Source organism: Oncorhynchus tshawytscha, linkage group LG08, assembly GCF_018296145.1.
Source record: "Oncorhynchus tshawytscha isolate Ot180627B linkage group LG08, Otsh_v2.0, whole genome shotgun sequence".
Classification (NCBI taxonomy): domain Eukaryota; kingdom Metazoa; phylum Chordata; class Actinopteri; order Salmoniformes; family Salmonidae; genus Oncorhynchus; species Oncorhynchus tshawytscha.
Window position 1 is genome coordinate 56,580,475 of NC_056436.1, and position 21,214 is coordinate 56,601,688.

Genomic DNA, 21,214 nt, shown 5'->3' on the forward strand with positions numbered 1-21,214 from the left:
CCTGTAAACTGTGTACCTATGTTGAAACATACTGAAAAAGCAAATATTCTCTGATAAGGTTTGACCTAATCTCCTGGCATAAGCCCTTAACCACCCTCTAAGCAGTTGGGTCCTTCCAGGAAGAAAGTGCCTTTTGCGTCCCTTTGATATATGGAGTAGAAATTGTGCACCAATATTGCATTTTAAATTCCTGTTATATAAATGAAATTTATTTCAATATAGACCACATGGACAATTTGATAAATATGAGTTTGTTTTGCATAATTACTTGCTGAAGTGCCAAAAATCTGCATTTTGACGTGTCCCTCCTCATGTTTTTCTGACTTCTAGGAAGATTTTAACCCACTTAGTGCAGAAATGTCCCCAAGTTTTTCCATCATTGTAAAGGCCTAGTTACTTTGTTGCTTTGACAGTCATTTTTGAAGATTCATATTTATTTAAAGCGAGTAGTGATTAATTTATGTTTGTCCCTCATTTTAAGGTCAACTCTGTTACGTGAACTGAACTGTCATTTTAATATGGTGAAAATGTTCCTTTTTAAATGATTTTTTCTAAAGAAACATTGAATTGTCTAAGAGTATCAAAGTATTCTACTCTTTTTGACCATTTTCTGTTGTTACGTGGAGGAAAACTGAGCAGATCAAGCATAGGGCTCCTGAGTGGTGCAGCGGTCTAAGGCACTGCATCTCTGTGCAAGACATCACTACAATCCCTGGTTCAAATCCAGGCTGTATTACATCTGGCCTTGATTGGGAGTCCCATAGGGCAGTACCCAGATTTGGCTGGGGTAGGATGTCATTGTAAATAGGAATTTATTCTTAACTGACTTGCCTAGTTAAATACAGATAACATAACAAATCTGCAGTCACAAGACGCAGGCCTCCTAATTGTCCCTAGAATTTCTAAACAAACAGCTGGAGGCAGGGCTTTCTCCTATAGAGCTCTGTTTTTATGGAACGGTCTGCCTACCCATGTCAGAGACGCAAACTCGGTCTCAACCTTTAAGTCTTTACTGAAGACTCATCTCTTCAGTGGGTCATATGATTGAGTGAAGTCTGGCCCAGGAGTGGGAAGGTGAACGGAAAGGCTCTGGAGCAACGAACCGCCCTTGCTGTCTCTGCCTGGCCGGTTCCCCTCTTTCCACTGGGATTCTCTGCCTCTAACCCTATTACAGGGGCTGAGTCACTGGCTTACTGGGGCTCTCTCATACCGTCCCTGAGAGGGGTGCGTCACCTGAGTGGGTTGAGTCACTGATGTGATCATCCTGTCTGCCCCCCGGTTGTGCCGTGGCAGAGATCTTTGTAGGCTATACTCAGCCTTGTCTCGGGATGGTAAGTTGGTGGTTGAAGTTATCCCTCTAGTGGTGTGGGGGCTGTGCTTTGGCAAAATGGGTGGGGTTATATCCTTCCTGTTTGGCCCTGTCCGGGGGTGTCTCCTGACCCCTCCTGTCTCAGCCTCCAGTATTTATGCTGCAGTAGTTCATGTGTCGGGGGGCTAGGGTCAGTTTGTTATATCTGGAGTACTTCTCCTGTCCTATTCGGTGTCCTGTGTGAATTTAAGTGTGCTCTCTCTAATTCTCTCTTTCTCTCTTTCTTTCTCTCTCTCGGAGGACCTGAGCCCTAGGACCATGCCTCAGGACTACCTGACATGATGACTCCTTGCTGTCCCCAGTCCACCTGGCCATGCTGCTGCTCCAGTTTCAACTGTTCTGCCTTATTATTATTGGACCATGCTGGTCATTTATGAACATTTGAACATCTTGGCCATGTTCTGTTATAATCTCCACCCGGCACAGCCAGAAGAGGACTGGCCACCCCACATACCCTGGTTCCTCTCTAGGTTTCTTCCTAGGTTTTGGCCTTTCTAGGGAGTTTTCCTAGCCACCGTGCTTCTACACCTGCATTGCTTGCTGTTTGGGGTTTTAGGCTGGGTTTCTGTACAGCACTTTGAGATATCAGCTGATGTACGAAGGGCTATATAAATACATTTGATTTGATAACACATCAACCATAGATAGGCTACAAATGTTTTAATGTTGTGTTTTAATGTTTTTTGCTATTTTTTGTGAAGCTTGCATTCATTTGCTCCTCCCTGTTTGCTCACAACATTCCATTACCCCGTCACAATGGGAGTTATGACTGATTTAAGATGAAAACTCCAACCCTGTTACAATCAACCTGGTTACTTGAATTGCCACCTTTTATAGTAATTTTTCTTAATTGAACCTCTGGAGATGTAAAAACATGTTTTTTTATTAACTTGAACACAAGCTCTTTATGATAGAATGTTAAATACAGGTTAAATAATTTGCTTAACTTAACCAAATAGCACTACCCAACTGGCACTCTATTGGTGGAGTGGCATAACGCTCTTCTGAGTTATTGTCTGAATTAATAAAATGTTTGATTAATATGTTAAACTTGTTGGAGGACTTTTAAAATCTCCCCTAATGAGCCCGGTCCTACTTCGAAACTCAATCCACACTGAACACATCTCAAACTTATTGGAAGTGTGTTCACAGGGCGATTTATAAACACCCTATCTTGCAGTAATATTAAATAAATATTGCTCTTTTTGTCAACATCATTCTACATCAGGGTACATTTTAGCACAAGCATCCACCTTTTACTTTTGACATCCTAATGTGCTACATCTCAGACATCAATGTATGGTGTTATCATCATCAAATTGACTGAGATGACATACATAACTCCTAATACAGTAGTGGGCTATTAGCAAAGAAACTTATTCTGACAACATAGTCCGCAGGTCTTGCCCATAAATTACCCTCGATTTCATTGTGTGTTTTTTGGGGTCATTTCCCGGAATTCTAAAATGTATAGAAATGTATCAAAATTGTGAATTATTTTAAATGAATGGGGCGCTCCCTATAATGTTACCTTTTCGTCGACTCTCGTTCAACCCTCCTCCCCCTCGACTAATCAGCGCATGCTCAGCAAAGCTCCAAATGGTGTTTCGGCCTGTTTCGGTATTGCCCGGACATTTTCGCCTCTTTGTTTTACCGATAGTGCATTTAACTCGCGTTCAACCCAATATCCAGCGGACTGTACTGTTCTCAAACAGGTTAGTTCGTTTGACTTGAAATATTTCAGGCGTATTAATGCATTAATGCGTCTTTTATTGATTTATGGCTGCGATTTGTATTGTTCTTATTCATTTGTGTCTGTGTCTTTTCCGCTTGGTGGTATGGACATGCCATACGTGTTGTTGTATGTGCCAATGTTGTAGTGTATGGCGGCGCCGGGCCCTGCAGTTAGGCACTGGGATCCTTTTCAAGGAAGAGTGCATTATACCGGAGGGTTTGGATAGCAGCGAAGCACGCTTTTTGTTCTTTATGAAGGGAGCTCTCGTAGACGCTCACATGTCTCGCATAATATTTGTGTTGTTTGCAGAGACCAATCTTTCCCATTGCCTGGAATGTTCTTGAAAAACCATGGTCCAACATTAACGCCTTCGGGTTTCGAAAGTTCGGTGTTAAATGCACGATGGTGTAGTTGTCGCCACATGATTTAATCTAGACAAAAGAAAGTTATTGCTTTTTCGGGGCTATTACGGCCCCGTCTGACTGTATGGAGCTGTTACATTGTGGGGTTTTGGTGAAGGGTCGAGCCAACAAGTCTCTCTTTTGGTAGATTGATGTCTTGTAATCAGGGACAGCAATATGTAAATGACTCTGTGGGTCATGGCACAATATAGCAATATAAGTGGCTAAGAAGCTAAACATAGGTGGGTTTTCCTGACTTCAGACTATATGGATTCAATGGTTTATGACTTGCATAATAGCACAAGGCAGTTTAAAAAGTCAGACAGGAACAAAATTACTGAACTTTTATTGTAGCATTACCTACTTTGCTTTTGAAGTAATAAATATATCTAAACATGCACAGCTTCTTCATTCCTGGTTTGTCTTAAATTGATTGATCAGGGGGAAAATTGCAGAGAGCCGTTGGCTATTTTCAATATCGTTGGTCATGAAACCTACCTTAGATCAATTTAAGAAGGCTGTTCTTCTCTTCATAACAGCCTTTGCTATGAACAGTCAAATAAATAAATAAAAAACACACCCACTCACACTTTACAAAGAACTAAGGTAGCCATACAAAGATTCCACATGTTGATGGCCCCTTGACAGTGGTGCAACTACTGGCCATTAGGCTACAGCTTTGTGGCAGTCTCTCTATCCATGATGCTATGGTTAGTATGCTCAGCTGTGTATAGAATAGCCCATATGTAAAGCTGCTCTTATACCTGTGGTAACGCTGTAATTAGCCTACTACCACATCGACCTTGTTGTTACATTGTAGTATTTACATTGTAATGTAGTTGAGTTTGTTTTGGTCATAGTACAAGTGTTAGGGCTATCGATAAGTGTTGCTGAAATGCCAAAATACAAACTATTAGGGGAATCTACCAACATTTTGGGGGATTTGGTTCAAATCCATTCAGTTCCATTCCGTACCACCTTCTTTGTCAAGGTGTGTTGACTGTTGTTAATGAGAATCGCTGATCAGTGACCAGCAGAGCAAAACAACAGATGGACAAGAAACTAGATATCACCTCTTTGAACCATATCCCACTTCATCCCTTCTTTGATGCTTATGCAGACACATGAAAAGGGAACACACGATGTTGGTTATAGACCTTGTGCATGTACAAATCCTATTCATTTTGGGAACAAGACCAGACCTACTCAACATTCTGCACTATGTGTAGGAGTTTCTCTACACTCTTGAGTGGATTACACCCATAGAGGGAAGTAGGTCCTAACTGTATCAGTTCACTACCCTGACTGTTGCTGTTGTATGCCAACATCCTGAAAAACTGGTTCACACAACCAATTGTGCTAATCCAGTGGTTTTCACTCACTGCACACACACTGCACACACACACACACACACACACACACACACACACACACACACCCCACACACACACACACACACACACCACACAAACACACACACAACACACACACACACACACACGCACACAGACAGATTAAGATTTAGGGAACCAAGATTTAGGGAACAAATGATCCACTGGCTGTTGCTTTCTGAGTTTGACAGATGGGGCTAGTTAGCCTGTTGATGCTTACCCAGGCCATGGTATATGGCCTATCATTCATGCATTTAGCAAAATCTCTAAATTCTAGTTAACTGATGGGCACTGGACTGAATCCAGGAACACTTGCCAATTTGAAAGTGGTAATGTGAAGGCTTTGTGAAGCAATTCAAGTAACCCAATCCCAAATCACCCACTATACCCTACGTCCTATATCCTTGTGGATGTCTGAGAGGAGTACATTTTCAGTGTGTCACTTATAACTTATTACCCCGTTATTGCCATGTTATTACCACTTTAGTCTGTGTTGTACTGTAAAGTACTGTCCTAAATTCCGTAAGGATACATTTCAACTGTGTGTTAGATGGGCTTTCAGATGGGCTAAAAATGGTCAAATTAAGAAGGTTTAGGCTGTGTTCATGAACCGAATAGGCGGTGACTTGCTTATGTAGTGCCACTGCCAACTGCCACTGCCAACCCTCGTTGTGTAACGGCTGTTAGTTAAGGTTCTGGTTTAGGATTTGTTAGTTTACAACTAACTGCCTTTTAGTCTTACGTCTGAATATAGCTTTGTGATTAGAAGTCATTAAAATTCCTAGTTTTTGATGTGAGGTGAAAGTTGTATTTTTCAAATGTGTTTTTTTGTTGCTAAATCTCCAAATCGGAGACTGTTGCTGAACCGTCCCCCTTCCACCTCACGCATAGTGTCACACCTATACCAGCCCCCCCTCCCCCATTCCGACAGTATATATTTTAGTTGAAAAATACAAAATGTACTTTATGTCAAGACTCAAAGGTATACATTTGTCGCGATAATGCAAAGGTGAAAACAAGCATGCGCTGAGGGATCGCGCCATGAACCCCTGATAGAGCCTAAAGGATTTGGGAACGTTATCGAAATCCACGCTGAAGTACAGAGGCAGTGGCACCATACACATTATGAGAGCATTGTTATAGACTGAACATGTAGTTCCTAAGTGTAAATTACACTATGCTGACAACGTGGACATCCTCTACAAGACACATTTAAAGACACATAGGCCTAAGCCCAGTGTCTCTGAAGAGGGCCTCTAGCTATCTAGCAATGCCATTCAAGGGAAACCCAACCGCTTGACCAAAGTTCACCTTAACCGGAGGAATGGTTATCGGTGTATAAAACAATAATAGTTGTTCCTGATCGGTGATAGTGTCTAGTGTAAACAAACGGTGATGGCTGAAACTTTGTTAGCTGAAAAGTTGTTCGCTGTGCTTCTTAGTTAATGAAAGACAACAACATGGCTCAACAGAACCTGAAGGATCCACATTTCCTTGTTTTACTCCTTATCTCCTCCTCTGTCTCACTCCTGTTGCGGTAGTCTGATGCAACTGCTGCTGCTGATGATGATAGGGTTTATTCACAAGCTCCTTGACTATGTGTGTGTTCCTGCGCACTACCCAAGATCAATTTGTCTCAATCTACAGCAGTCACTGTCCATTGCATTACCCAGTACCTAAACTGGCCAGGGAATCAGATAGGGCCTAAACGCACTACACTGTTTGACAAGTGTGGTCAATTCTGAGGATTTCCTCATGCTAGTCCATGTCATATTGCGTAAATGTTTCTAGCTGTGTTCTACCAATCAGGCAACTCCACTTCACAAACCAAAATGGTCACACCATTTTCATAACTCATTATTCCGATTTGGCCACTGCATGACACATAACAACACATAAGAAGGCTTTCTGGCATCTCATCACATTAGTGCAGCTTGCTTCACATTTGAACACTTGTTTGGTCTGTCTATCCCTTTTGGCACCAACTCTCATTCATGAGTCAGTTGGGACCATCAGAGAGCATTTAGAAGAGTAGAATAAACAGTGTGTGTGTGTGTGTGTGTGCACGTGCACCCGTGTGTGTGTGTGTATGTGTGTTTGAAGTGAATCCAATGCATCAGCCACAACAAGAGTGTTCTCCTCCTGGCTGCCTCTGCTGATACAGGCCTCAGTGTCCTACTCCCAGGCTGTCGCCCAGTCTACACTGGACCCAAACACTCCACTGCCCACAGGCTGCCAACAGGGGCTCTTTGTGCCTGTGTGTCTGTGTGTGTGTTTGCATGTGTGTGTGTTTGTGTGTGTTGCCCAATTTCAATCGAGAATTTACCCCAGTGTTTTACCCAAAGGCTCAGACTTTTCTGTTTCCATCTATGCCTGCCGGCACCCGTGTCTCACTGGGCCATGACTCCGGCAGACCTGCTCTAAGTTGGAGCCAAGGCAAGGCCCTGGGTACTTTTCAGCTTTCATTTACATAACAAAGGCTAACTGTGAACTTTAACACCTTCTCACAAAGCAACAGTCTTGAATGATGGAGAGGTTGTTGATTCTGCTCGCCACAACTCTTTAGTGTCACACTTCTGATGGAAACACAATAAAATACCTAATTCTTACTTTAGAATATGGTGGTGGATCTTTGATGTTTTGGGGCTATTTTGCTTCCATTGGTCCTGGGGCCCTTGTTAAGGTCAACAGCATCATGAACTTGACCCAGTACCAGGAACCCCGTCCATTCAGCCAGCTGAGTTTTCTGTCCATCGTGCTGATGGGAAGAAAGAACTCTTAGAGAAAAATAAAGTAGGGTGGGTTTGTTTCATGATTAACAACTCATGGTGTGATTGTAGTAAAGTACAGGAACTCAATACCTTTTGTTCTCCCGATCTGGAATACCTCACTTTCAAATGCCGACCGCATCACATTCGAAGAGAATTTTCTTCGGTCATCATCACTGCCGTGTATATTCCCCCCCAAGCCGACACTGCGTCCACTCTCAAGGAACTACACTGGACTATGTTCAAACTGGAAACCGCATATTCTGAGGCCGCATTTATTGTATCTGGGGACTTAAATCTGAGGAAAATGCTACCGAAATTCTATCAACACATCTCCTGTTCTACATGTGCAACATGGACCCTGGATCATTGCTACAAGGCCCTCCCCCAGCCTCCCTTCAGCAAATGAATGAAGCAAAAGCTTCCATTCTGCTCCCCCCCATTTATAGGCGGAAACTTAAAATAGGAAGCTCCCGTGTTAAGGACGATTCAACGTTGGTCTGACCAATCGGAATCTATGCTTCAAGATTGTTTTCATCACATGGACTGGGGTATGTTTCCGGTCACTTCTGAGAATTGTATCGATGTATACAGTGACTCGGTGATGGGGTTAATCAATAAGTGCATAGAGGATGTTGTTCCCACTGTGATGATTAGAACTTATCTAAACCAAAAACCGTGGATAGAGGGTAGAGGTCGACCGATTATGATTTTTCAAAGGCGATACCGATTATTGGAGGACCAAAAAAAGCCGGTTCCGATTAATCGGACGATTTTTATACATATATTTGTAATAATGACAATTACAACAATACTGAATGAACAATAAACACTTTTATTTTAACTTAATATAGTACATAAATAAACTCTATTTAGTCTCAAATAAATAATGAAACCTGTTCAATTTGGTTTAAATAATGCAAAAACACAGTGTTGGAGAGGAAAGTAAAAGTGCAATATGTTCCATGTAAGAGAGCTAACGTTTAAGTTCCTTGCTCAGAACATGAGAACACATGAAAACTTTTAACATGAGTCTTCAATATTCCCAGTTAAGATGTTTTAGGTTGTAGTTATTATAGGACTTATAGGACTATTTCTTTCTATACCATTTGTATTTCATATACGTTTGACTGTTGGATGTTCTTATAGGCACTATAGTATTGCCAGCCTAATCTTGGGAGTTGATAGGCTTGAAGTCATAAACAGCGCTGTGCTTCAAGCATTGCGAAAAGCTGCTGGCAAACGGATGAAAGTGCGGTTTTGTCACGATCGTTATAATAAGTGGACTAAGATGCAGCGTGGTATGGTTCCATCCTCTTTATTATGAAGTGAAACTCAAAGAAAATAATAAATGCAATAAAGCGTAAAAATGAAACGTGAAGCTCAAAAGAAGTGCTCGCAGGCAACTATACCAAGACAAGATCCTACAAAGCACAATGGGGAAATGGCTGCCTAAATATCATCCCCAATCACAGACAACGATAAACAGCTGCCGTTGATTGGGAACCACACCAGGCCAACATAGAAATATAATTACCTAGATGACCCACCCTAGTCACACTCCGACCTAACCAACATAGATTAATTAAAAGCTCTCTATGGTCAGAGCGTGACAGGTTTGAATGAATGCTTACGAGCCTGCTGCTGCCTACCACCGCTCAGTCAGACTGCTCTATCAAATATCAAATAATTGACTTAATTATTATATAATAAACACACAGAAATACGAGCCTTAGGTCATTAATATGGTAAAATCCGGTACCGTTCCGTATTTTATCGAACGGGTGGGAACCCTAAGTCTAAATATTGCTGTTACATTGCACAACCTTCAATGTTATGTCATAATTATGTAAAATTCAGGCAAATTAATTTTGGTCTTTGTTAGGAAGAAATGGTCTTCACACAGTTCGCAACAAGCCAGGCGACCCAAACTGCTGCATATACCCTGACTCTGCTTACACTGAACGCAAGAGAAGTGACACAATTTCAGCCACCCCATTGATTACATGCAACACAGGACAAGCTTGTTAAACTATTAATATCGTCAACCATGTGTAGTTAACTAGTGATTATGTTAAGATTGATTGTTTTTTATAAGATAAGTTTAATGCTAGCTAGCAACTTACCATGGCTCCTTGTTGCCTGCATTCGCGTGACAGGTGGTAAGCCTTCCACACAGTTTCCTTGTGGATTTCAGTATAATCGGCCATAATCAGCGTCCAAAAATTCAGATTGCCGATTGTTATGAAACTTGAAATCAGCCCTGATTAATAGGCCATTCTGATTAATCAGTCGACCTCTAATAGAGGGCATAATTTGTGCAAAACTGAAAGCGCAAACCACCACATTTAACCATGGCAAGGTGACTGTGAACATGGACATGTACAAACAGACTAGCTATGACCTCCGTGAGACAATCAGAGGCAAAACGACAGTACGGGGACCAAGAGTCGCAATGCAACGGCTCAGACACGAGATGTATGTGGCAGGGACTCCAGACATTCACAGATTATAAAGGGAAAACCAGCCTCGTTGCGGACACCTACGCCACGTTCCACGTTTAACATTTTGGGGTATTGTGTGTAGGCCAGTGACACAAAATCTCAATTTAAATTGATTTTAAATTCAGGCTGTAACACAACAAAATGTGGGAAAAGTCAAGGAGTGTGAATACTTTCTGAAGGCACTGTATATACTGTATTCTAGTCATTGAACACTGGTCACATTAATAATGTTTACATGTTTTGGGTGCTGGAGTATTGAAAACAGGGGATCCGATACCTTTGACCCCTATCTTTTTTAGATCTTTAAATATGACTTAATTAACTAAATGTCTTTTTCTGAGCAATTGTATTGGTATAACCTAATATAATAAGTAAATGTTTTGGAGCATACACTATAACTCAGTATTTGTATGACTTATTTTAGTCTTTTTTTGCTCATCTTTTTAAAGGGATCCAATCATTCCGTACCCCACTGTATATTAGGCATAGCCTTTATTTGTTTTTGCCAAAATAAAGAAAACACTGGAGTAAAAACTCAAACTTTAAGCACCAGCTGTCAGAGCAGCTCACAGATCACTGCACCTGTATATAGCCCATTTGTGCATAGCCCATCCAACTACCTCATCCCCATACTGTTATTATTATTTTTTGCTCCTTTGCACCCCAGTATCTCTACATGCACATTCATCTTCTGCACATTTATCACTCCAGTGTTTAATTGCTAAACTGTAATTATTTCACCACTATGGCCTATTTATTGCCTTACCTCCTCACGCCTTACCTCCCTTATCTTACCTCATTTGCACACACTGTAAATCCATTTTTCTATTGTATTATTGACTGTATGTTTATTTATTCCATGTGTAACTCTGTGTTGTTTGTGTTGCACTGCTTTGCTTTATCTTGGCCAGGTCGCATTTGTAAATGAGAATTTCTTCTCAACTGGCCTTCCTGGTTAAATAAAGGTGAAATAAAGGTTAAATAAAGGTTTAATAAAAAATATATAAATAAATAAATGAGGCATACAAAGTATATTTAAAGCAAGTGATTCCACACAGTATAAGGTGCTTCCACACCTGATTGATTGCAAAGTTAAACAACCATACACCTTTAACAATTTCCACTGAACATTTTATAAAAAACACATTTACTCGAAGAACAGTGCAAATGTAAAGTTTGGTAACAGAATGACAGTAAAATCTCCCTCGTTTTTATGTGACCACGTTTTCCAAAAACTCTTAAATATTGATTCCGAATTAAGATTCAAAGATGCTTTGCTGAAAGAATAGGGTGTCAGATATGATATGACACCTTGAGTTTGAAAAAATATCTCTTTTGATTATTGAAATACAGTAAGTGAAGTGGATTAACTCCCGGTAACAATGTTTCTACTGGTGTCTTCGCCCAAGACGTTAATGAACATTGCCCAGTTGTTTGTGTTAAAGATGCGAGAATACAAAAATCTAAGCCGCGTGTTATCACAAAGAGGAACTTTAAAAACATCAGTGAACAGGCTTTTCAACATTCTTTATTTTAGTCACCTTGATTGTATTTCAGCTATCCCTGAACCTGATTTAGCTTTCTGCCTTTTTGAAGATGTCTTCATTACTATTGTGGATAATCACGCTCCCTTCAAAAAATGAAGGGTTAAAGGCAGATCGAATTATCAGAAGTCATCTATAAAAGAGATGATGCTTTAAGCAACTGAGGAATGATGGTGTAATACAAATCAGTAAGGCTAAATCTGATTATTATGTAACCACTCTTTCGGATTGTAATGGGAACCCGGTTAAATTCTGGAAAACTGTCAAATCCCTGAAGGGTTCTACTTCCTCCTCTCTGCCACAACAAATTAATTCAGACACTGGCCTCATTATGGAATAATATGCTCTCATTGATGCATTTAATCACCATTTTATTTCAGCAGGCTATCTCTTTGAAATAACTTCTAAGTCTATTCACAATGATATTGCGCTGGATACTGATAGGGGGAACTTGCTGAATGATCAGAGAAATGACAGACAAAGCTTTTCTTTTAGGCTATTTACAGAAAAATAAGTAATGGATGCTTTACTAGCAATAGATAAGAAGGAATCCACAGGGGCCGATTAATTGGATCCCGGTCTGCTTAAGTGTAGCGCCCATCGTTTTTTGCTCAAAACCCCACATTTTTTTATTTAAAATTGTTATCAGAAAATATTCCAAAAGTATGGAAATCAGCTCTTGTGCTGCCACCCCATAGGGGCGGGGATAGTAGTGATCTTAATCATTATCACCCCTTTTCAAGGCTTCCTTGTCAAGATAAGATTCTTGAATCTTTGGTAAATATAAAACATTGCTCTTTTTTATCCGAGAAATCTATACGCTCTACCCTCTGTAGCACCCTGCCGTCAGATGCCGAGCAGTTTCCATACCAGTCCATGATGCAACCAGTCAGGATGCTCTCGATGGTGCTGCTGTAGAACATTTTGAGGATCTGAGGGCCCATGCCAAATCTTTTCAGTCTCCTGAAGGGGAATAGGCATTGTCGTGCCCTCTTCACGACACTCTTGGTTTTGTTGGACCATAATAGTTTGTTGCTGATTGTTGATGTGGACACCAAGGAACTTGAAGCTCTCAACCTGCTCCACTACAGCCCAGTCGATGAAAATGGGGCGTGCTCGTCACGCCTTGTATACACAAGTAATTATGACGAATAAACTCAATTCAGAAAGGTTATGTGTTGCAGTAATGAGAAATTACAAATACATCTGTTCAATTACATTTTAAATGTATTTGTTTTCAGTGTTATGCTTAACTCAGGCCTTTTAATTTGGTTAGCAATGTAAAAACATATTAGCAATTGATTTGTTTATTACTTTTTGGGACATTGAAACTATTAGGGTAGCCTAGTGGTTAGAGCGTTGGACTAGTAACCAAAGGGTTGCAAGTTCATATCCCCGAGCTGACAAGGTACAAACATGTCGTTCTGCCCCTGAACAGGCAGTTAACTCACTGTTCCTAGGCCGTCATTGAAAATAAGAATTTGTTCTTAACTGACTTGCCTAGTTATATAAATGTTAAAAAATTATGGTAATGAGAATTTTTTAATTGGTAGTTGTGGAAATTGTGGTAAAATGCATAGTATCTGATCAATAAACATAACAATAAATATGAAATAGATACAGTGCCTTCAGAAAGTATTCACACCCCTTTATTTTTTCCACATTCTGTTGTGTTACAGCCAGAATTTTAAATGGATTAAATTGAGATTTTGTGTCACTGGCAAACACATAATACCGCATAATGTCGAAGTGGAATTATGTTTTTAGATTTAAAAAAAACTAATTAATAAAAAATAAAAGCTGAACAGTCCTTCCAACACATCACTGAGTACCACCCTTTATATTTCCAAGTTATGGGTATGCTTGTCATTGGCAAGGACTAGGGATTTGGGTGGGGGGGGGAAAAGAAACAGAATAGAGCTAAGCACTGGAAGCACTAGAGGTAAACCTGGTTCTGTCTGCTCTCCAACAGACACTGGGAGACAAATTCATCTTTCAGCAGGACAATAACCGAAAACACAAGGCCAAATATACACCGGAGTTGCTTACCAAGACGACATTGAATGTTCCTGAGTGGCTTGGTTACAGTTTTGAATTAAATCTGCTTGGAAATCTATGTCAAGACTTGAAAATGCCTGTCTAGTAATGATCAACGACCAACTTGACAGATTTCTATATTTTTAATATTGTGCAAAGCTCTTAGATGCTTACCCAGATGTATTGACGAAGGGTTGTGAATACCTATGTAAATAAGATATTTTTATATTTAATTTCCAACAAATGTGCAAAAAATTCTATGAACATATTTACACTTTGTCATTATGGTGTAGTGTGTGTAGATGTGTGAGAGGGGAAACAAAATTCACACTGTAACACAACAAAATGTGGAATAAGTCAATGGGTTGAATACTTTCTGAAGGCACTGTAAGTAACCACAGATCTTAATTTTAGTGATCCAAGAGGAATTATAGTGCCAGTTTTGTGATGTTTTGTCATAAAAGATCAACGTTCTCAGATTCACGATCTGCAAATAAAAATATTTTTTCCCACTCAGGATGTTCATGTTTTTTGTTTTCACAATAATGTGACGTCCCGAGAGGAACAGCCTTATTCATTATCACCGCCGATACACCGTAAATATTCTGGATTGAAAAGAGCAATTTAAACACCATAGCTCAACACTAATTTCAGAGGTTACAGAGTACCAGCTCCAGCGTCAATCACATTGCATGTGCATTAAGGAGGACAATAGTTATAGGCTTAGTTCATGCAGACCAGTTTTTGACAAGCATTCCCTCTAGACTGGCTAGATTGGCTAGAGTGCCTTGCCAATGGTGTGTCAATGTGATGCACGGAGTCATCCTGTGTCGTGTTGAATGACTGTTCCTTCATCAGGAACCTGCAGGCGTTTGGAACCAAACCTTCATTACCGTCTTCTATTGTAATGGAAAAGTTGTCACCTTGATTATGACAGTTTATCATCTTAGCAACTTTGAATTGTCGCACATTCATTAATGAAGCACTCTTGTTCAGCTGTCTCTGCAAGCCATCCCATCTGAAATGAAATAAATCAAAAACAATGGGACATGGTGATTGACTCTCGAAGGAACACTACAATGCACACACCATCACTGATAAAAGGTGAGCCCATTGAAATAGTGGAGGAGTACAAATACCTTGGGCTAGTCATTGACAACAAGCTGTCCTGGATTCAGTGTACTGACGCAATTTTTAAGAAGGGCCAACGGAGACGGTATTTCCGACGGAAACTGCACTTTTTTAAGGTTGATCTAACCATCATGGTTCTCTTTTATAAAGCATTCATTGAGAGCATTCTGTCCTACTGCTTGACCCGCTGGTTTGGGAATATCAAGGTTGCACAGAAAAATAGGTTGGGCAAGATAGCAGTTTCTTTTGCACCCACCATGCGTCACGTCCGCAATGGTCATGTGAGGTGAAATGTGTATATAAGCACTCAGTGTGCTTGACCTGACGAAGATCCGTTTCGGATGGAAACACTGTCAATAAAGCGATGAATTGGGAGCTTTAACAGTGTGCGGCTCTTCTTGTTCTGTACTAGTATTCTTTATTAGCCCAGCATTTATGTTTTTAAGGATGTGCGTAGGACCACAGACGTTTCTATAAGGCAGGTTAACACGTCCTGTCAACACACTTGCAAGTGCTCTGCAACTGAATGCACCTGTTCAAGTCGACAGTGTGGCAACTGTTACAACAACTCTGATACATGATTTTGGATGCAGCCCAAGTTTGAACCCAAACAGCACAGGCTAGGGTTCTAATACATCCTCAGCAGCTCTCCTTCACTCATCTCAATGGAGTAAGTGGGCTAATTTCATGATCTGATGAGCAGACAACAGCACACAGGCAGACTCTTATTGTCCAAGACAGAGTAAAAGAGAATGAACATTTAGGATCAAGAGGCCCAAAAAAAGTGGTGGGAGTAGTGGGAGCCAAGTCGAAGTGGGTTTTCGGGCTCACAACTCCAAAGCGGTCTGCCTAGAGAGTAATGACTCTCTAGGGCTATGTCTAATGGATTGACTAAGTACTGCAGTACGTCGTTCCTTGAGTCATGTGGGGACACCACTTTTTCTTGTTTATTTTTTAGGCTTTGGTGGATTGTAAGTTACTTTAAATATGTCTCTGGTTCTTATTTTGTTACATTAATTCAGGGACATCTCCTCTCCATACAATGGTCTCATTGTGTAAATGTTGTCTCAGATGTTTCAAATATGAATGGACTTTTTACAGTAGCAATGGCATGTGCAGTCAGCACTTCCCAGTTTTAATTGAGTTCTGCAGAGCAGTGTCTCAAAAAATGGTGGGTCACTACCTACTCCTAAGAGTTTGCGGTTCAATATAAGCCTGAGATCAGACAGATTTATTCTCTTCTGCAATATTCTTCTGGTTTTAGGTTAGTTCATGATTAGGCTAAGGCTAGAAAAGCCTCTCCAACTCCTGTCCTGGAGAGCTACTGGGTGTGTGCAGGCTTTTGTTCCACACTTGTAGCACTGCTCTCCAGGATAAGGGTTGGAGGACCCTGGGTTAGAAACATGGTTTTATTCATCTGGAGGGTCTCTGTTGGCTCATCATGGCACAAGGAACTTTGGGGCATCACCACTGCTGTAGAGCACAATGAATTCTGACTGTGTTGTTGTCTGTGTTCTCCCTTTAGCCACATGAGAGGGCATCCATGATGAGGAGCTAACACCACTGCGTGCCTGCAGGAAGAGACGTGGCTGCCAAATCATCCTCAGTCAACACATGGCGTCATTAGGGGTAAGCCAAAACAAGCATCCACCGTGAATAGAGTTTTATGTCTTTGTCTGTCTGTCTGTCTGTCTGTCTGTCTGTCTGTCTGTCTGTCTGTCTGTCTGTCTGTCTGTCTGTCTGTCTGTCTGTCTGTCTGTCTGTCTGTCTGTCTGTCTGTCTGTCTGTCTGTCTGTCTGTCTGTCTGTCTGTCTGTCTCTCTCTCTCTCTCTCTCTCTCTCTCTCTCTCTCTCTCTCTGTCTGTTTCTCTGTCTGTCACTCTCTCAAAAAAGGTACTCTGCATAACCTTGAAACCAATGAGTAGTACAGTTGACATGTGTCTTTATCCTGTATTCTTTTGTCAAAAGTGAATTGAGAGGTTACCCTTAGAATGTGCAAAATGCACAGAACAGAACGACTCAAATTGTTTTGTCCTCCTTCTCCCCAGAACCCCGAGATGCTAACCAGGAAGATCAAGCTGTGGGACATCAACGCCCACATAACTTGTCGCCTGTGTGAGGGGTACCTGATAGACGCCACTACTGTCACGGAGTGCTTGCATACCTGTGAGTACCTGCTGATGACACAAGCATGTACTCATACTCCGACACACATATTAACACGGATCATGTATCCTCATGAGGGCTTCGTGCATGTGGCTTCATAATGCAATAGATATTTTTGTTGTCTCATTAAAGTTCAATTATCATAACGATCAAGCAACCCCCCACCCACAAAGTAGGCCTAGTTGTACTGGAGACAAGAGAAGTCTTGAGTAAATGTCAGCAGCAGCGCAAGTAATGTAATCGGTCAGTCATGCCCTAGAGGGCGCCATTGTACCATACGTGGAAAGTCCCAGTTGACCAAATGTCAATGTCGAGTGGAGAGCTTCAATTGCAATCCTCAGGTTGGAAATGACTTTCTCTCACACCCCCCTCAGAGATGAAACAGAGAGACTCACATCATGTCCGGATAGCTATCGGACACATCATAGCGAGGCTGGTCTTTCAAAAAAGCAACACTTTTTTTAACAACACCAAAAGATAGAACAAGATACCCGTATTGCTTATCATGTGTTTGACATCTCTCTCTCTCTCTCTCTCTCTCTCTTCCAGTCTGCAGAAGCTGTCTAGTGAAGTACCTGGAGGAGAACAACACCTGTCCCACGTGCAGGATTGTCATTCACCAGAGCCACCCACTGCAGTACATCGGGTCAGTAGGCAGCCTGGACACCAAACCACATTCCCCTTAGCCGCTCAGTTGTTTCATCAGTGTGCAGAACAGAGAGCCACCACTACGGGGCAGCAGCACTGTCCAAAAACAATACCATCGAAGGAGATGGGAGAGGAGGGGGGAAACAAAACAACATGAATATTCTAATTAAATAAATACATACATGCATATTTGCTTAAATGCGCATGTGCGCACACACACACACACACATGTTTGTTTTACTACGCTGGTGGGGACCAAACAATTGATTTCCATTCAAAGTCCTATTTTCCTGAACCCTAAACGTTTTTCTTGTGGGGACCGGTGAAATGTCCCCACCTGTTTGAATGTTCCTTTTTATACCCTCCTTGTGAGGATTTCTGGATAGTCAAACCAAACACACACACACACAAAGTAAAGGGACTGTTGTCCATCTGCCCTATGAGGGCTTGTGCAGTAGTGTCTGATTAATAGTACAGCCAATGGGGATGTTCGCCAGCCTAAATGTCTACCAGCTATTTAGTCATAAGCATTTTGCAGCCCAGAAAAATGTCCCCATTTTGATGGAAAAACCCAATTTCGAACACATTTTGAAATGCACTGCTCTCTTCATTTCCCTCTGAGTAGTTGTTTGCTCAAATGAAAATAAAAAGCGAATAAATGTGCCAAACGAAAACATTTAAACAGATGTAAGACACATCAAAAATGTAAAAATTCGAAACATAAAACAATTAACAGGTTCAAACTAGGTGTGAGAGGCGGAGATATAAAAAAACAACAACGAGTGCTGCTACTACTACGGCCTGCTGCCGAGAAGATGAAAACACAAGCATTCTAACCATATTTCAAGTCATACATCATTTAAGGGTTATTATAAGCTTGTATGCACTTATCTTTAGTGTTTCAAGACTAATAAAACTTGAACGATTCACAATAGGTCAACTAGGAGTAGCCAAAATCATCAACGAGCATTAGGTCATCTTTCAGATGGTGTATTTAAGCGAAAGCTAATTGAGCCTCAATCTATCCCCGCACTCCCGTGCACCAAAGGCCCTGTCAATAAGGCGTCAGCGCTCGCTGTGTTTGGGGCGAAGCAGAGTTTGGCTACCGCAGTGGTAAGCGGTCAGCTCTCACCTGCCTCAGGGGGTGGTGAAAATCAGCTAATTATGGTCTTGAGAGCAGGATAGGATAGAGAGAATGACCTTCACTCCAGACGGCGCACACCCCGCTGAGTTTCGCTAGTCACACTGCAGGCCCAGGTGTTGCAGTACAAAGTGGGCGTCACAGCTGGGTAGTGGACAAATGCGCGGCGTTTTGATGTCATTCATGCTGTTATATGGTAAACATTGGAATTTTGAATGTCAAGAAGCATGTGCTTGCTGACATTAAGGAAGCGTATATGTTTTGTTTATGCTGTGGCAAGAGAAAGTATGTGAACCCTTTGGAATGACCTGGATTTCTGCATAAATTGGTCATAAAATTTGATCTGATCTTCATCTAAGTCACAACAATAAACAAACACAGTGTGCTTAAACTAATAACACGCGAACAATTATACATTTTCATGTCTTTATTGAACACACCGTGTAAACATTCACAGTGCAGGGTGGGAAAAGTATGTGAACGCTTGGATACAGGTATATAACTGGTATTATAACAGGTTGACCCTCCTTTGGTAGCAATAAATTCAACCAAATGTTTTCTGTAGTTGCGGATCAGACCAGCACAACGGTCAGGAGGAATTTTGGACCGTTCATCTTTACAAAACTGTTTCAGTTCAGCAATATTCTTAGGATGTCTGGTGTGAACCGCTCTCAAGGTCATGCCACAGCATTTTAAATCGGGTTGAGGTCAGGACTCTGACTGGGCCACTCCAGAAGGCTTATTTTCTTCTGTGGAAGCCATTCTGTTGTTGATTTACTTCTGTGTTTTGGGTCGGTGTCCTGTTGCATCAGCGAACCTCTGTTGAGCTTCAATTGGCGGACAGATAGCCTTACATTCTCCTGCAAAATGTCTTGATAAACTTGGGAATGAATTTTTCCGTCGATGATAGCAAGCTGTCCAGGCCCTGAGGCAGCAAATCAGCCCAAACCATGATGCTCCCCCCCACCATACTTTACATTTGGGATGAGGTTTTTATGTTGGTGTGCTGTGCTTTTTTTTTTCTCCACACATAGTGTTGTGTGTTCTTTCCTTCCAAACAACTCAACTTTAGTTTCATCTGTTCACAGAATATTTTGCCAGTGCTGTGGAACATCCAGGTGCTCTTTTGCGAACTTCAAACGTGCAGCAATGTCTTTTTTGGACAGCAGTGGCTTCTTCCGGGGTATCCTCCCATGAACACTATTCTTATTTAGTGGTTTACCTATCATAGACTCGTCAACAGAGATGTTTGCATGTTCCAGAGATTTCTGTAAGTCTTTAGCGGACATTCTAGGATTCTTCTGAAACTCATTGAGTATTCTGCGCTGTGCTCTTGCAGTCATCTTTGCAGGACAGCCACTCCTAGGGAGAGTAGCAATAGTGCTGAACTTTCTCCATTTATAGACCATTTGTCTTACCATGGACTGATGAACATCAAGGCTTTTAGAGATACTTTTGTAACCCTTTCCAGCTTTATGCATTAGCCTAGGGGTTCACATACTTTTCCCAACCTACACTGTGAATGTTTAAATGATGTATTCAATATATACAAGAAAAATACAATAATTTGTGTGTTATTAGTTTAAGCACACTATGTTTGTCTATTGTTGTGACTAAGATGAAGATCAGATCAAAAGTTTTGACTAATTTATGCAGAAATCCACGTAATTCCAAAGGGTTCACCTACTTTTTCTTGCCACTGTATGTATATCATTAAAGGCAAAATTTCCAAACAAGACACAGAATAAGCATGGTACCACATGTCATCAGCTATTAGTGATAATAAATGTAGCATTGTCAGATTTGTAATTTAAAAAAAAAATCTCTCTCCCCTTTAGCCATGACCGAACAATGCAAGACATTGTCTACAAGTTGGTGCCGGGACTACAAGAGGGTAAGTGTCTCACTTTGGTTTCTCTCCTTCCTTGTCCCCTCACCAAAAAATGAAATATATATATTTGAATCTGCCCATATACATTTCCAAACCAACCCCAGTTCGCCTTGAATCTTTTTCTTTCGGTGAGATTGGGGCTGAATGACTGAATAACAAACATCCCAAAGCACATATCTATGAAGGATTTGACTTTTATTGATTTATCTGACAGACTGTAATGAGAGAAATCCTACTCCATACAGTCTGCCATCAAATTTAAAGAAGCCCTAGTGACAGTTACCTTCAGCCAAAGCAAGGCCCTTAATTCTCCCTTGTGTGTCTCTCTCCCTCTCTCTTTCAATCCCCTTTCCCCTCCTGCAGCGGAGATAAAAAAACAAAGAGACTTCTATCAGAAGCTGGGAATGGAAGTGCCCGGGGACATCAAAGGAGAGCTGTGCAGCATGAAACAACATCTAGATCCTCAGCGCAATGGTACGGTCCACTCTC

General features: G+C 41.2%; 1 protein-coding gene across 1 annotated transcript in view; it reads left to right on the forward strand.

Moving 5' to 3' along the window:
• The first annotated feature begins 2,985 nt into the window (after nucleotides 1-2,985).
• Nucleotides 2,986-21,214, forward strand: part of LOC112256282 (polycomb group RING finger protein 3) — a 33,098-nt gene continuing 14,869 nt past the window's right edge. The window contains exons 1-6 of the mRNA XM_024429428.2: nucleotides 2,986-3,084; nucleotides 16,406-16,509; nucleotides 16,928-17,045; nucleotides 17,595-17,691; nucleotides 20,673-20,728; nucleotides 21,089-21,199. Coding sequence (XP_024285196.2) covers nucleotides 16,495-16,509; nucleotides 16,928-17,045; nucleotides 17,595-17,691; nucleotides 20,673-20,728; nucleotides 21,089-21,199 — 397 coding nt within the window. The 5' untranslated portion in view covers nucleotides 2,986-3,084; nucleotides 16,406-16,494. The remainder of the gene's footprint in view (nucleotides 3,085-16,405; nucleotides 16,510-16,927; nucleotides 17,046-17,594; nucleotides 17,692-20,672; nucleotides 20,729-21,088; nucleotides 21,200-21,214) is intronic.